The 17,663-nt window shown below is 36.5% G+C and overlaps 1 protein-coding gene across 1 annotated transcript in view; it reads right to left on the bottom strand.

The window, feature by feature from the left end:
* Window positions 1–13,478, bottom strand: part of UNC13C (unc-13 homolog C) — a 131,350-nt gene extending 117,872 nt beyond the window's left edge. Inside the window, exons 1-2 of the mRNA XM_036389812.2 lie at window positions 13,003–13,478; window positions 950–4,171 (exon numbers count right to left, since the gene is read on the bottom strand). Coding sequence (XP_036245705.1) covers window positions 950–3,920 — 2,971 coding nt within the window. The 5' untranslated portion in view covers window positions 3,921–4,171; window positions 13,003–13,478. The remainder of the gene's footprint in view (window positions 1–949; window positions 4,172–13,002) is intronic.
* Window positions 13,479–17,663: the final 4,185 nt, after the last annotated feature.

Raw genomic sequence — 17,663 nt, forward strand, 5'->3', positions numbered from 1 at the left:
AAAGTAGTTCATGTACAAAAATAAACACCATAGTAGCTCAAGCTCATTACTACTAAATACAATCTTTGGCTAAAGGCACAGTTTTTCATCTTTAAAATGAATGTATCAGATGATTATTTTTCTCAGGCAGATAAAGGAAAGATTCAGTCAAGGTGACAATTACCATCTGGCTAGCTACAGTCATTATAATGCTCCCAATTAAATGCACATGCAATATTATACTGAATGTTATTAGAGTTACAGTTAATGTTTAAATTGAATATCACCATATTTGTATATTATTAGTACATTACTTTGTCTATTACTAGTAATTACTTTGTATATTATTAAAGTTATATATATGACTTTCTGCTTTGAAGTCTGAGAATATGGAAGATAGAAATAATGAAAAAAATCAGTGTGAAACCCTCCTGTGAATTTAGTTCCTTCCTAAAGGAACTTCTTCATACATGGATGCTACCATTTACACTCTTGTCTTTCTTCCACACTCTTCTCACCCCATTTTGGGGACTGACTACTCTTGAGAGCTTGTTGGGAGTACAAATAAGGACAGAATCAAAGTAAGAACAGACATAGAATCAGTTTAGACTTTTACTCTTGTAAGTATATAACAAGTTATGGGTTGCATATCGGGTAGAGAACTCTGCCCATCAGGATGAATACAGAACCAACCATGCCTTGAAAACTATAGAAGAAAGCAAGAGTGTAGCATCTGAACACTCTGTATTACTCCTATAAACACATTTATAAAACTATGAGGAAACCAAGAACAGTGTACTATTTAGTTCTTTTTAAGACTTAAACCTTGTGAAATTTAATTTTAAAGTTACTGAAATTCAAAGAAATATAGTTACTTACAAGCATGTCGGACGAAACATATTCAGAAAGAGATTGAACATATTCAGAATGAGAACGTTTTACTTAAAAGACAGTATTAAAAGACTGTTACCTCCAGCAAGGATCTTCTCCTCCAAATCATTAATTTGTTTCTTGTATGCTTTTAAAGCAGCTTCTTTAAATGATGGTCGTATTCTTTTTTTCTTTGGAATTTCAGTGACTTCAGTAATCATCTCTGGGACATTCTGATTTTCATCCTCCTTTATTTCTACTTCAGGAACCACGTCACTTTCAACTTCTAATATCTCTTCACTGATGACACTGTCAAACTGTGTGTCATATTGTTCCTCTGGTAGCATTGCATATGGAGTTTCATACAAAGACTGGTCCAGTTCGTACTCTTGGACCTGTTCACTGGTTTCACTACTATTAGTTCTATTTTCTAGTTTAGCAAGGACTTGTTCCATTACTTCTACATAGTCCGTTTCGTTCTCACCAGATGGTTCAATCAATTCTTCCTCATACTCTGCTTTGTAGCAATAAGGCTCAGCATAAACATCAGAATCGAGTGTTGTACTTGATTCATTTGCAGTAGACTGAGACAGTGTTCTAAACCTTCCCATAAAAGATGATCCACTGTCTTCATACCCACTCAAACTTTGTGTACTTTTATTCCAGACTACTTCTAAAGCTGACTTAGCACGCTGAAGTGTAGATCCAAATTTAGGAAAGCTGAAAGTCTTATCAGAAAGATCTATGCTTAATCGGCTGTGCCAGGATTTAGGGGCAGTTTCCTCTGAGTCGTCACTTGGTAGTTCACTTTGACTTCGGTACATCATAGGCAATTTGTTTTGATTCTGATAAGAGGAGATAGAATTTGTTTCCTGATAATCATCGTATTGACCAGTCCACTGACTTTGTGTTTCGCTGTCAAGGCCTGGACAAGATGGAGAAGTACCATCTAGAGTGAAATCATAGCTTTCAGTATCATACTGGAGGTCAGAACTTTGGCCCTTTCCAAAATCTGTCTGTTGGTCTGAAGGGCTGCTCATATCATACACAAAAACTTCCTGTGTGGATGAGTCTAGGCCCAAATCTGCCCCTTGTTCCAACTGATTCCAGTTTTGCCATGGGGAAAGATCATCCTGTAAAGAAAGCTGACTATCATCATAATGGTTTATATCTCCAGATACATGGATTACTCCATTGCTTACTCCACTATCAACAGTTTCTATGTTCCCTGTTTCATTTTGCTCTGGATATTGCTGCATGTCTTGGGCAAAAGTCTGTTCCTGGGAACTGCCATACCAGTTTAGAGAATCATCTTGCCTTCGTTGCCAAAGTTCTCGATCAGAGGAAGATAACAACGAGCTGCCATTTGTTCTGCTAAAATACTGATTTTCTGAAAAATCCTCAGAGTAAGACTGACACAATTTTGAGAAATCTGATTCTGAACGGCTAAGCTTTGGTGTTGCAAAGTCATTCTGTAAATGCCATAAAGGAGTCACATCTGAATAATAGGCCTTTGATTGTTTTTCCATAGTGTCAAATTCTGGTGACTGATTGTCATAACTTCTGTGTGAAAAGGTGCTATTGTCAGCAGTTCTGTCAAGGTCTTTAGTGTTTGGGGACTCAGTAGTCCCCTTTGTAGTGCTTGTTTTTATCTGAAGTGCTGATTTAGATATTTTTGCATAACTGTTCTTATTTATATCTGATTCCAAGTCTTTATCACTGTCAGGTGACTCCCAGTCATGCATTTTAGATTTTGTCTCCACAGTTAAATGTTTCATATCCATGCTTTCATATGTCTGAGAGGAAGGAAGTCCTCTTTCTTTCTTATCTTTTATTTCATGGGAAAATATATCTGTAGAAATTCCAATGCCAGTTCCCTTAAGTTTATAAGACTTTTTTAAAATCAAATCTCTCTGTTGTGATGACTCAAAGTAAACAAGAATGGGTCTTGGCTTTGCATTTGGACAGTCTCTTTGCTGCCCAAGCCTTTGGGCAAACTCAATTTTAATGGTGCTTTGTGCCTCTGAGAATCCCATTTTTTCTATTAATATTTTGTAAACTATGCTTTCAGCTTTTTCAAGCCGCTCTTCAGGCACATTTAGAAACCTAAGACTTGCTTTGTTTCCTGGGTGGCCTATCTGCTTAATGTAGTCATGTATGTCTCGAGTTTCTCTTCTGGACTGTACAAATCCAGTTCGCAATTGTTCAATTTCATTTTGCACAACTTCTACACTACTAGAAATTTCATCAATTGATTGTTTCAGAGCATTAACATGCCCTCTTAATTCAGAGAGTTCTGTTTCAATTTGACTTATTCCCTGAAGCTCCTTAAATATCATTTCCATAACGTCATGGGTTTGGCTAATGCAACCTGTCGAACTAAAACCAGGTTCAAGAGTGTTTGATTTCTGGTGACGGCCAGTTCTGTCCAGAGATTTACTTCTTAACCCCCATGTTTTCCTCCACGAACTTAGCTCTGAGTCTGATGAGACACATTCTTGGCTCTTCTTCCATTTCCTTAGTTTTCGTAAGGCTCCCAGCTTCAGTGTGTGTAAAGTGCGCTCTCCATCTGAACTTCCATCAGAGGCTGCGAGGCTGCTCAAACTTTTCCTGTTGCGTCGCACAGGCATTGTGTGGGATAAATATTCACTTTTCTTGCTATTGGATTTTATTTCACTTAATGACTCAGAACAAGAGCTATCATTTGAAGACAGGTCTTGAACTATATCTTCATTATTAGTGTTTGCTACAAAAATATGCCTTTGCAGTCCGTTGGCAATAGCAACTCTGTAACTGAATGTTGGAGAAAGTGAAAATTCTCTATTGCTTTCCTCTTCTTCAGTTGATAAGTTGCGGGCAGATGGGCACTTGGCAATCTTTTTAACGGTGCTTTTTAAAGTATTGGAAAATTTTGGATTTTTTGTTTGTCCAATATGACTTAAGTCTTGTTCCCTTTTGCTCTGACAACTCTCTTTCCTTTTTGTACTATTTCCCGATTTCTTTGTAAACATTCCTTTGCAAATCTTATATATATAAGATGAGATCAGGCTCTTGAAGAGAGCAGAAACCATGGAGCGCAATTTATGTTAAGTTGTTTCCATAAAACACAATTTTTGTTCCAGAGAAGTATTTGTATCTCCAAGAGGATCATTGGCAAATGTTTCAATGGAGACTATAGCCATAAAACCTACTGATGCTCTGGAATAATGTGACAGAAAAATTATAAAAAAAATCACACATCTGCTTGTTCGAAACAAAATCCTGAAGAGGTTTTGTATGTCTTGCAAAATTTCACTGTGTTGCACATGGCTTCTTGAAGTGTCTAAAAAGGAGGGAATGACATTACAATGGCTGTCAAGCAAACTTATCATTCAGTAATACTGATGATGTTTTAACTAGGTTACAATGAAAACAGACAATTCCCCATAATTGTCTGAATAGATTTTTTCATTAATAATTGAAGCTGAAAACAGTTTTAGGCAATATTGTTAACAACAATTAATAAGCTATACTTATTTCCAGGCTTCTTCATCCAGTTTAATTCTCTGATTTTAACTGAGATACTCAGTTTAAAATGCTCTCTGCTTTCTTTCAGAGTACTGGCATTTCAATTTACATCCATAAGATACACAGCAGTGATCAAAAAAACGGACAGGGTAACAAATGGTTACAAGTTAATAAAACAAAAGTAGAAAGTTTTCTCTTGCTTCATCTTTTGGAACAAGGTAGGATTCATGTAGAAGTGAGTATTGTATTTATGAAGTGCTGTTCTATCTTGAGGTTGAATTATGTACATTACTAGTTTGTGAAATACTTGCTTTGACACCAGACTTTAATATGCTATGATAAGCCAGGACTCAGAAGTGGGCTTATCTTCTTGGTATCTCTTCTTTAAGAAGTAACTCATAGAGCATAACAGAAAATAATGACAACTAATAGAAATTCTCATCCACGTTATTAAATTTGACATTTTTCTGGTAACAGAACAGCCTGCGCCCCGCACCACAAACCTACACAAAACATGGTTTACAAGTTGCAGGACACAAACAGGTGCCATTACAACAGGAAAGCTATTTGATCTAAAAGAAGTCTAAAAAGCTTCCAGGAGGTATCTGGAAGTTTCTATTCCATACTACAAAAGCTTGCTTGTAGAAACATAGTCAATATATTTTAAACATGTCAGTGTATTCTTCTGCACAGCATACCATTCACCTCCCAGTTTCAAAGCTGTGGAATAAAAACCAAGGCAACAAGCTCTGAAAAATCCATCAAAGACAAAGTTCTTAAAATGGCCATTTTGGTATCTAAAGCAGCTAAAAATTCTTTGGCAGAATAAGAAGTCTGTTTAGATGATGGGTATATAAAGGGTTAAAAATTTCTCTGTGATGTCTTAAGAGGAGTTGAGAATATGAACTGTCCTTGTCTGCACACATCCTGGCACTCTATGAAACATCATGGTCCACTTACATACCTCAAGAAATGGTCTTTGCATTGCATAATTTGTCTTCATTGACCTTACTATTATACTCCATATATTTATTCATTACATATACACACATATGTAATGGTAAATAATAACCACTAACCCCTGATAAATACTGCAGCAGCAAAATGCACTGTGCTGCACAGAGCACAGGCAAAGCTGCTAAAAGCCTGGTTGGCTTCTGGAATCCTGGAACAGAGAATGTAAACAGACTCGTTTCCTTTCCAGTTATAACAAAACTGGATGCAGAGTGAGCTGAAGAATAGAAAACATTCTTCACTCTTCCCAAAGTGGCTATTTATTATTCAACAAAAAGATGAAATATCTGTGGGACATGAATCACATTTTTAACACATGCTTCAGCATAGTCCTTGCCACTTTTTCTTATAGGCTTATGCCTAAAGGATCAAGAGTGAATTAAGAGCAAGCAAAAAAATGGTCAATGAGATGGCATGCAATTTTCAAGGAATGCAAATGACATCTCTCAGAATATTGAGAAGTTTTCACTAGAGCCAAGACTGCCTTGTTTTCACATATTATTAGTAGAGAAAGGAACCATCTTTGGACACTTTTCAACGTCAAAGGCATGTTTCTGGATGTAGAAACACTTGTTAACCATTCAGCTCTTACACTGAGTGCTTGTAACCATTTATTGAACAAGATTTGAAGTGTGATTGCCTACCTCCTTTGCCCACATAGCCACAGATTTTTAAGTGCCTTCTTATATAAACTTCACATAGATGACTTGGACATTCTTCAAATGACTTCAAATCAAGAATGTATAAACAAGCCAGAAGGCTTGTTTCCTGTCTCAGTCTAAAAAGCATCAAGAAATAATGAAGTTATCACTGGAATCTGGACCATTTCCATTCACTTTCAATAAGGTTTAATGCTTCTCTTTAGAAGAATCTTGATTTCATAGCAAGCCATATACATGTGTGTTTGTTTTATCCAGTGTCTAACCAATGATTTTATCAGAGATAACTGAAAGTATTACAAATAGCTGAACATTCAGAACTGAATTTATTTAAACCCAGTTTCTGACAATGCCATAGTGAATTAAAAGCTGTACTGTTACAAACACAGGGAGATCTGCTAAATGGAGCAGATTTATGTTCTCTCATGCGAGTTCTATTCCATCTCAGCTGTATTAGTCATATGATCTGTTAATCAGTTTACAGCCTACCATTGCTCTGTCAAAAACTCTTTCTCTACAATAGTATGTCTACACATGGAATCAAGTTTGAGTCATTACAGGACTCATCCATTTCTGTCTGTAAAGATTTGCACAGGTTGTTCTTAACATTTAAAATCAATGTAAATTTAAAACTCCAGAAGATAACGAAGTCTCTCAAGAAGCACATAGAACTAAGTCAATTATTTGAATGAGCTGCAAGTTGTCATTTGGAGACTTTCTTGTTTTATCCAGGTCTCCCAATAAACGATTATAACCTAATTTTTAAAATTCTCACTTTGCTTGTTTATTGAATGAAAACAGTTTTTATGATGAAATTCAACATTACTTGGTTAACCCATTCTAAGCACAAGGATTCATGTTGAAATGTTACAGCAGTGAGGTATGGACTTTATGCTAGATGGTAATAGAGCAGGAAACTGGAAAGTGTTATGGATTGGGAGACTAGAACTAAAATAAGTTCTTAATGGGGTTTTTCTATAAAGAAAGGACAAACTTACACGTCCATCAACTTTTGACCCATAGCAAATCTCAAAATAGCTTTGTCAATCAACTTGATGGTGAACAGATAATGTAGAGCATATTCAACCAGACTTGTTGATAACAAAGCATTGTTAAAATAAAAATGTCAGTTGGAAGCATCATTTATAAAGGATCTTATTCCAAGTCTTAAACTAATGTGTCAGGGAGAAGGGAGGAGGAGTGGGCAGAGTTAAAAATGATAGCTTTTTAAATGATGCAAACAGAGTGTTTTAGTTACATATCTGAACACCAGACCCCCATTTCAAAAAATTACTTTAACAAATCCTGCCCTTTATTAAAAAAAAAAAAAAAGTTAATCACCTTAAAAATATAATTTCAGTATTTAAATAGAATAACTAGATCACTGCTCAGCTTCTGTTCAGACCCTCGTAAATGAAGCTGCAGAACAGCAGCTCTCTCCAGTAAGAGGCAGCTTTATGGATACAGACTGTCCTCTTATAAAGCAAGAGCCAGGCAGAACCATAGCCTTGCTTAACCTTCACACTATTAATCAACTACAAGGGGTCTGTGTGTATTGAAAGGGAGCAGGCAGGAAGTGCATTTTCTCTCTATAAAAATACCCTATGACAGTTCATATTCACAACTCCAAGATGGTAGGGGGAACCAAAGCAAAACTAGGAAGTCTTCATCTGGAGCAATACCAACTTGTATTTGTGCCAAAATAGTCACTAGAGTCTATAGACAGAAACAAATTTTTGTGATATGCAAGATACTCCCCAGAAATTAATTAATTAAACACAACAACAACAAAAAAAGTGTAGTCTACCCTGCATCTGCAGAAACTGAGGCTCAGAGAGTTTCTCTAACCATCGTACATAAGGAAACAATAACAGAATTCAGATATGTAGATTTATTAATTATGGTCTTTTACTGGTCTTATGCTTGCCTGGGGATAAGGTTATCTTGACATAAGTGTACTTGCCCTCAGCTCAGGTCTGCTGGGTGAAACCTATGCTCCCTTCCTTTTGACAAGCATTACAGTGTACACTCCACATTGCTTCATTAATTTACTATAACAGGAGCACTATACTGACAATCATCTCAGATGACCTAATTCAGAAGAACTTAATTTAGAGCACTTATCTGCTCCTCTATAGTCTTCCTAAATTCTCCTGTAGTCTTAACTACTGACATTTTTAATCTGTGTAATTCGTGAGTCTCAAGGTAAAATGACATTTTTCTTAACACTGCGTATGCTATGTGGATGACCTGCCTGAAGACCCTGGCAGAGGCAGGGCCAAGAGCAATGAAGAGACCTGGGCAATTGGGCAATTATTTTTTGTTCCAAAAATTCCTCAGGTTTTCACAGCAGCAGACTTTTGCCTATCCCTTCTGTCCGTCCAACATTCACACAAGAGCATGGAGTGATATCAGCATTCTCACCCTGGCTAGGAAGCTCTTATTGTTCTTCAAATTTACTTGGAAAGTTTACTATATCTGCTTATTTACCTGGTAGTATCTCTTTATGGATCCTGCTATTTATGCATATCTAACCACCCTCAGAACGTGTTGCCTTCTCTACTTAAGAGAATGTAAAAAGTAAAACTAACCACCAAACTGCTGATTCAAACCCCAGTCTTAAGAGCCTACAATCTGCTTATTTTTTAACCCCAAGGCCTACTCCTGTCCTGAGGAGGCTGCATATATATTCATGGGGTACACTACAGTTTCTTCCAATCTAATTTAACAGTCATACTGCAAGACTGGTCATTTATGACTATTATGCATCTCTTCTGCCAGCATACAACTTAATAGAGCTTAAGGAAAAAAGATGGAAACAGCACATGCTTAAACCTGACTGGCTCATTGTGATTTAGAACACTGAACCTAGAACTTTCTGCATTAGTGAATTAACTCAGTAGTTAAGCAGTTGCGATTAAACTGCTTTGCAATGTATAGAAGAACATGGTCTTCGGATTAGCTTACAAGAAAATGTAAATTCCTAGCAAGTTAGGATGAGTAATTTCTCTGGAGAGAAAAGTCATCTTCACTGCTTCCCTATGACTATGACCACTATGGAAAAAGAGAGGAATTTTTTTTTGTTCACTAAAAAACGGAGGGGTTTTTTGCAATTACTGTTAAAGACAGACAAATTGAAGAAAACCCCACTATTTTATAATAACTTGCAGAATTACATTTTTAGTTACGCTATTCTCTACGTCTTCGTATTTGTAATATTTGCATTTTTCTCTACAAAGTTTTGTTAAGGCAACTGAGGCTATTGCAATTCAATAATTTGTTATAAGATTGTTGAAAGCATTTAGAATGCTATTTCTTTAGAAACAAATCTATAGTGTGGTATTTACATTACAAACATAAAGACCTGTAATTGAAGCAACTGTTCTTAAAGGTCAATGGCCTTGACTAGACTAAAAACAGGAAGAGATGTGCCAAATACAGTAGATTAATACTGAGATGTAAAAAACTATAGAACAGATTCTAAGGGTAAATTGTGGCCCATCCAGAGAGCCCATAGATAATGTAGGCCAGTTGAATGTGCACACAAGAAAAAGTGACTGCAGATGATTTGGATAACAGCTTCAATATTATTTGACTAAGTGTACTGACTTCTTTCTCTTTAATCTTTCTAGCTGTTTCCTTGACCTTCTCAACTAAAAAAAAAAGAAAAAATTACACTGTAGTGTATAACCAGGCAGTAATAATGACCTTTTTCTCCTCTTACAGCTGTATACATGATATATGGTGTCCCATACAAAAACTTGTTTTTAGTCAATACTCAGTTCAAAACCTGCTAAGATTGAGACAATTTCACCAAATAGTTCATTTCTATTTAAATGCAGACTACTAAAGGAATGGAAAACATGGGGAGGGAAAAGTTATTTGCTGACTATATGGAGATTACTGTATAACTAAGTCAGTACCAGACATATTAGCTTTGTTAGACTATTACCAGCTTGCTATTATATCAGATGACCATAAATAAAAGAGCTACTGTATAATAATCAGAACCTATTTAGTGCCTATTAAAAACCAGAAAGTATCAACATAAATTTTGACTTAATCTCAGTTGTGTCCCTAGTTTTGCCTGGGTTTTAATAGAGGGTCCCTTAAACATTACACCCTAGGAACCCAAGTGATTTAATTTACACTGAAGCACAGCATATATACAGAGACTGTATTTACAGTATACTTCGTGCACTCAAAGTTTCTTCTAATACTAACATTTCAAAAATTTCAGCAACTTTTCAGGATAGTAATTCCTTCAGAAAAGATAATTAAAACAAACAAACAAACAAAAAGACCCTATCCCATTTTCTTTCAGGTAAGAATTTTAATCCTCCAACTGTACTTGCCTGAGCCTTGGAATAGGCAATTCACTGCCCTGAATTAGATTTCTGTTGGACAGTTTACCATTAACTCAGTGACCACATGTGCACTACATCACTCTACAGCTTTGAATTTTTTCTTTCTTGAGCGTTTGGGGACATTTTTTAATTACTTACAAGTAAGAGAACAACTTTCTATGGGCAAAGTATTGGATTCCATTCCTCTGCACACAGAGATTTTACATATTTTCTAAAATCTATTAAATGAATACTTATATCCATCTGGATTCCATTCCTCTGCACACAGAGATTTTACATATTTTCTAAAATCTATTAAATGAATACTTAAATCAAACTTTTAGAACAAAAAGTTATGAAAAGGAAATCTTTTGATGAAGTACTCTTTCATTTGAAAAATGGTAGCAATTGTCTGTGATATTTGATTTGAAAAATACCACAAGCACAAATGACTACAAGTACTGTTGACAACAACATACACTAGGATGAGTAGGCAGACACAGATAGAAACCATGCTTAACACCTGAAATGACATTCACTGATAAGGATGGTAGACAATAAATATTTTTCTAAATTTAATAAAAACTTTATTAAAAAACCCCTCTGCTGTCTTTGCTTCAATATACTGACAAGTGTGATACTCAGATTTGTACCTGAAAGCAAGAACCTCTGCTACCAACCTAAGGGAATGACAAAATGAGAAAAACAAAACCAATGCAACAACCTTCTTAGGTGCCAAAGAATTTTTAGGCTCCAGAGCTTCAGAGATGTAATGGTCTCACAAGGCAGAAGCTATTATACTACATTCTTCCTGGATTTTCACAACACTACAGTTAAATGAAAATTTGGACTTTTCAATCCTCATTGATACTTTAGTGAATCGGGAGATGTTCTGAGCTATGAGTATTCTCCTACTGTGTAACACTCTGGAATCTCAGTACTTTACCTGAGATTTCCTAAGTGTTTTCACAGCAACATATAGTCATTATGGTAATGTGCTGACATCACTGCAGGATCAAGCAAATGGTATAGTGACAAAACCTTTATGCAACTCTCCAAGTTGTGCATACTCACCTTAAAGAACTGTCATTTATCTTACATCATGGCTTTTTTCTTTGAGATGACAGCTAATCTTAATTCATAATCATAATTCCTAACATTATATCCCTTACAAAAGGAATTTGTGATGAATGAAACATGCTTTAAACCTTAAATTCTACTTTTCATTCATCTTAGTGCTTTTAGACTTAACAGCATTCTCTCACTATGTTTGTTGATTTAGATGATTAACCACTGACTTTTGGAACATTTGTATGTGTCAAGTAACCTTACATTTTCAATTACCCAAATCATAGTTGTGTATTACGCTAAAGAAAGGCATCTATTTTATATAATCACCAACCGGAAACAAGTATAGTGTCACCCTCTCTGTGAAAAATAGCTACAACTTTACAGACAGTTTATTCTCACATCAGAAAGCAATTGATGTTACACCAATGAATGTTTTTAAGGTGTAAGAGTTCCTGCCAGCCAGGGGTTAACAACAGTATTATGATGCTGGAAGTAATATTAAACCTTTTTGGATCAACATATTATTAAAAAAAAAAATCTTACTTCTAACTGGGCTGCATTGAAATTACAAATGCAACAGAATGTTTTAAGATATTTCAAGACTAATGAACAATCAAATAAGCATTAAGTGTTTTAATATATTTTTACTAGACATTAGACAACTATCAGTGTCCTTAGTTTAAGAGCACATAGCTTTGTGTTCTATTTCAGTTATTACATGTCAGATGAAAGAATATATTAATAATAAAGCGCAAAAGGAGGCAGGTGACTGAAGAAAGGTGAGAGCTAAAGAATGCAGTCATATTTTTATATCTGCATAATTCTTCCTCTTAAAGCAAAATGTACCATAAATCTCATAGTAAGAAATTAGTTTCAGCTACTATTGGCCTCTGAAATTGCAGAAGGAAAATACTAATGTTATCTTCTTGAAGTTAAAATTATGGACAAAAATGTATGAAATAGTTATGGTGGTTTTTAGGTTGTGGCTTAGAGAAGGTATGTAATAGAGGGTATTCTAAGACATAGATTTAGCTGTGGAACAGAATCAAACACGTAGTCTAAGCAAGCTGCCTCTTCAAAAGAAAGCTGCAGGGTGTTCATCTTGGAGATTAATCAAGACCCAGAAATACATAAGCATCCGTAAAGCTCAATTTATTACTAATCCTGTCACAAATTAGGAGAAAGGTACTGACATAAATAGGCAAAACATACGGTATTTTCACCGTGTATTCATATAATTATTTTGTTTATATTTTAATATCAATTTAAACATACCAACTCATTGAAAAATCCAACACCATACTGTCTTACTCAACTTACACTGTGAAGTTACCAACCTTACAAAATAACCTCCCCCAGTTTTTAATGAAGTGTTAATTCCACAAGCCCAGACAGTTTCATCAACATTATAGCATTAGAAAGCAAATCAGTTACAAATCAATGCATTGCATTAGCAAGAACAGCAGGAGGTACATTCAGAATGAAAATAAGCAAAGGAAACAAAGGAAACAGAAAACTGTATGCAGACTAGACAAAAATACAAAGAGCATACATACCTGGATTAAATTCTTCTTAAAAATAAAACACAAATTACATACCACCATCTTTATATTATTTTCCATTTATGCAGAAACACTGTACACAAATCCATTACTATTTTGCCGTTCTTCCTTCAGCCTTAAATGGTACAACATGAGGCTGCTTCCCAGTGATTCAAGTCAAGTGCAGTCAGGCATGCTGCTAGTCTGCAACGGTATCTGTTCTAAATTCCACGGTATTCCCTAGGCAGCATTAAATAGGATTTTTTTTCTTCCTCTCCCATTTTTTCCCCCTCCTACAACTTGTGCTAACCGCTAAGAGGGATCGTGATGTTAGCTACTAATTCATTCTGCAGCTCAGGTTTGTTTCTCCTCTGTAATAGCAGAGCAGGAGTCAGCGTCCTACTCCGGCTCAAAAACAACATCAACACGAGAGAACAGTAATCATCCTGTGGCTTTATGTGCCGGGAACTTCCCCCGCTGCTGTTTTCTCCTGCCGCTGCTCCCGAATGCAGCACCCGCTGCAATAGGCACAGCCCTCCTGCGTGGCAGGCAGCCCCTCTGCTCGCAGAGCCACTCAGGCTCCCGGAGCAGCCTCGCTCGCAGGAACAACACATGCAGTGCGTCGGGGGAGCTGCCAGGTGCGCATCCGTGCCCGCAAGGGGAACAGCGGGACACAGCGGCTCTGGCCCGGCAGGGCCGTGTTCCGCCCTAACCTTTTCTTGATCAGTCTGACACGACCCGCAGAAACGATTGTGTAGCTGTTTCTGACAGCACTGCTTTCATCAACAGCTGATAATAATTGTAATGAATCTACTAAATACCCTACATAACTACTATCATTCCACGGTGATTGAAGGGTGCTCCACGTAAGAAATACATCACTCACTTTCCAGGAAAAGCACTTCTATATCCCCAGTGAATGTCTAGGTAGTAGGAATCAGCCTTTTCATTTACTGCAATTCAAATAGCAGAATGGATTACTATTATACATGCAGTTAGTAAATTATCCTGCACAGAATACATCAGGTGTTTTTCCAAATCTTAACAGGTTTAGCAGTGTAAGGCCACATGCAGCCTTACACGTATTGAAAATATATTTAAAACTGACACATGAAGGACTACAGAAATGCATCCAGAATGAGCCTATATAAAAGCATTCTACAGAGTGTACACACAGCCAGAGTGTAAATGTTTCACAAAACGTGTGTACAGGCATAAACCCTCAGGTATGTGATTATCCTCTTTAATCTTGGGAAACAGCATGACTGGAATGCCATAGTGAATATTAAAGTATGTATCTTTTCTGTTTAAAAATTAAACCCTCAAACTTGGGATCGTCTGTAAGAACTGACATTTGTAGCAGAAGTTTGCAATTCTTCTGCAGAAGAATACGTTCTTTGAATGATATGTTGAGTAAAAGGCAGCACTTAATACTGTTTAACAATTTCTAGTGATAGTTAAAACTTATTGGTGATAGCTTTCACTTTCAGCATCCTTGTACTGTTGTTTGTACTGTCATCTTGGGACTCTTTTACATACAATTTATAAACAGAAAAATTCTAGAATCAGATCTCTTATGTAAAGTTGTAAATTAATAATTTGGGTTTTTTGCATATCATTAAAAATAATTATGGATCATTATATTTATTATGTCTTGCTGACATAAATGCAACCTATAAACAAACCATTAATTCGATTTATAGTTAAGAACAGATGAAAGAATGCTTGATTATTAAAATCTTACTGCAGTTATTAGCCTGCAGCCATTACTCAATACTCTGTCTAAACCGAATCAAACTTATTCTTTAAAACTGCCATATTACATGCCAAAAAATAAATATAATAAAACTTTCTTGTAAGTGCACAATAGGACTATTCCACTGATATCAATAGTCAGTGCTATAGCCCTAACTACACAAAATGCAAAAATAAATCCTCTCAACATCAACAGGACTGCTTATATAAGGATGAAAAAAAGGAAAAACCAGGCTGCCTAGTCAAGCATGCCCACCTGCAGTAGTCACACACTTAGTAATACCTGTTTCAGTAAGATGAAACAAATGGCCTTAAGACTACAGACAGTAAAACTAGTAAATATTGGAACTGTTTCCCAAAAATGTAAGGTTTCGTCATTTAATAAAAAATATGTTTACCAATAACATTAACTCAGAATGCTTGGATTAATGTTGCCATCTTCAAGGAAGCTCCTAAGTGTTGACTCTGTTTATGCTCATGTATTGTGTTACCACATGCTGAATATTTCAGCTGGAAGGTGAACTTATTCAACTTATTTGATAAACCATCATAAGTAGGACATTTTACTTTACCAGATGCATTATTCAATTGATATTTCAGAAGGAAATAAAAAAGTAAACATGAATCCAAAGACCTTCAGAACCCATCACAGCTTGTCTTCCCTGGAGTTAAAGTTCTGTGTGGAACTTCTCCAAGCCAGAGATATGGTGTTTGTAATGATACCGATTACTCACAAGTGAAGCTACCCAAATTCAGAACAAAGTTACATTGTACTTCTGTTCACACACTCCTCACATAGAATTACTCTAGAAAGCCATCAACCTCTTATCTATGAGCAGATGTTTTAATTCTGAGTTACAGCTGAAATTCTCACAGGCTTAGAAGCCCAGATAGCTGTAAGTCAGCGACTGGAATGAAACTCCTGTGCATCTTGAGAAAACATCCACACCAGGTTTTGAAAAAGTAAAACAAAAGAGCAATTTGTGTGTGTGGGCCCTACGCATTGTTGTGGTTACTTGGCAGTAACCTGACAAGTTGATGAAGCTGCCCTTGAACTCTCAGGATTCACACTGATTTACTCTATTTCCCAAACAGGGTGTCATAGAAGGAAGAGAAAAAATACGTGTAATTACATGTACGTATACAGCACGCATAGAGTTGTTGCAACTTGTTACACAATTCCAGCCAAACCCTGTAGCTTAATGGAGAAAACAATGAAAACCCCCACAAAGAAAACACTATCACCACCAAGCCCAAACCACACCCCAAACAAAAAACCCAAACCCCAATGGGCAGCTCTAAGCCTGCATGGAGAAAGCAGCTATTCTTTGTGCCTATTTCCAGGATTACTCAATCGTGACTTTCAGAGATGATTCTTTGAATTCTCAGAAATAAAAGTCTGTCCATTGAAAATATTTCAGTAATTTCCATAATTACTTTTGCGCAATGGGTTAAATAGCATATTTTAGATATTATTTGACTATTTCTACTGTAAAATACTTATATTGAATGATGACAGATGTAAACTGAGAGAACTACTTTTGAATAGTTTGTATTTCATGATGGATTTCAGCCTGAAAGTGGGAAAAGCTGTCACACAACTAATCTATCTTTGTTCTGCACATCACCTTGCCAGTTTGCTTAAGGGATGGTTATATCTCCCCGTTTATCAAAGAAAGGCAGTAACTGTCAATTCCGGAATCCCATCCGTCAATTAGAAAGCGTCTCGCGGGGCAGCTCTCGACTCGCGCTGCTGTGCCCCAGGGAAGCGGAGCGGCCGCAGGGCCGCGCCCGGGGCGGGCTGGCCGCTCCCCGCGCGCCCCCTGCCGGCCGCCCCGAACCCGCTCCGCTGGGAGGCACGCACTGGGTTCTGGAGGTTCTTCTCCATAAAGGGTTTTATTTTCTCTACACTGATCATTTTTCCTTACTGTCAAGCTCAATGTCTCCTTCTGGAAAGGAGGGCTTGCAATAGGAAGGGGAAAGAGAAAATAACTGCTCTTGTATTTCATGAGGCACCTGTGAGCTGGTTTAAATTGTACTTCAAATGACTGTGAAAAACACTTTGAAGATTCTGAAGTTCAGAAGGCTAAAGCTACTTCTTATTCCAAATGAAAACTTTTCCAGACTTTTTAAAAACCAATTTCTATGTTTATAAAACTATGCAGATTGAATTCTATTAAGTGAAATAAATCACATTTAACATTTTTTTTAAATAGCAATTAACAGGCAACAAGCAACCAATGTAAAAATGTCTTCTTGCCAGCTACAATTTAATCAAAATTTGGCCCTGATTTCAGACAGAATCATAAAACGGGATCATAGCTGAAAAGCAAATACAGGGGCAAAAGCCCAACAATAACTGAAGAACAAATCAAGAAACACCAATAATTTTTATTTTTTTTTTTTTTACCCAGAAGGGAAAAGTGAGATTTCTCCCCATTCAGATTTATCAAGCACTTAAACAAGTGTAATGGACTTGAAGTAGTAACTTAAGAACAATATACCTTAACTCTGAAATTTAATTCCCCATTGTGTTCTTTCCTTATGACTATTTTATTCATCCTTTTTCTCTAGGAACGTGTTCACTCTAGAAACTGTTTTAGTTTTTTTGTCTAAGAACATAGAATCCTTGCTAAAACTTTTTAAAAATGAACAATCTGACTCAGTTGCCACTTCTCATGTGGGGAACTGATTTTAGGCTGCCTTTATCTCAAGCCTCAAGTTTTCTCACTCTTACCCTCCGGTTCTCTGCCCCATCCCAATGGGGGAGAATGAATGAGCAACTCTGTGGGGTTGAGTTGCTGGCTGGGGTTAAACCACCATAATAGGGTAAAGTTTATTGAAACAGAAGTGACAGAGTGGAAGAGTTACAGCATCTCCATACAATACGATGCTCAGTCATTTACTTAAACTCAAGAATA

The sequence above is a fragment of the Molothrus ater genome, chromosome 13 (genome assembly GCF_012460135.2).
Source record: "Molothrus ater isolate BHLD 08-10-18 breed brown headed cowbird chromosome 13, BPBGC_Mater_1.1, whole genome shotgun sequence".
NCBI lineage: Eukaryota > Metazoa > Chordata > Aves > Passeriformes > Icteridae > Molothrus > Molothrus ater.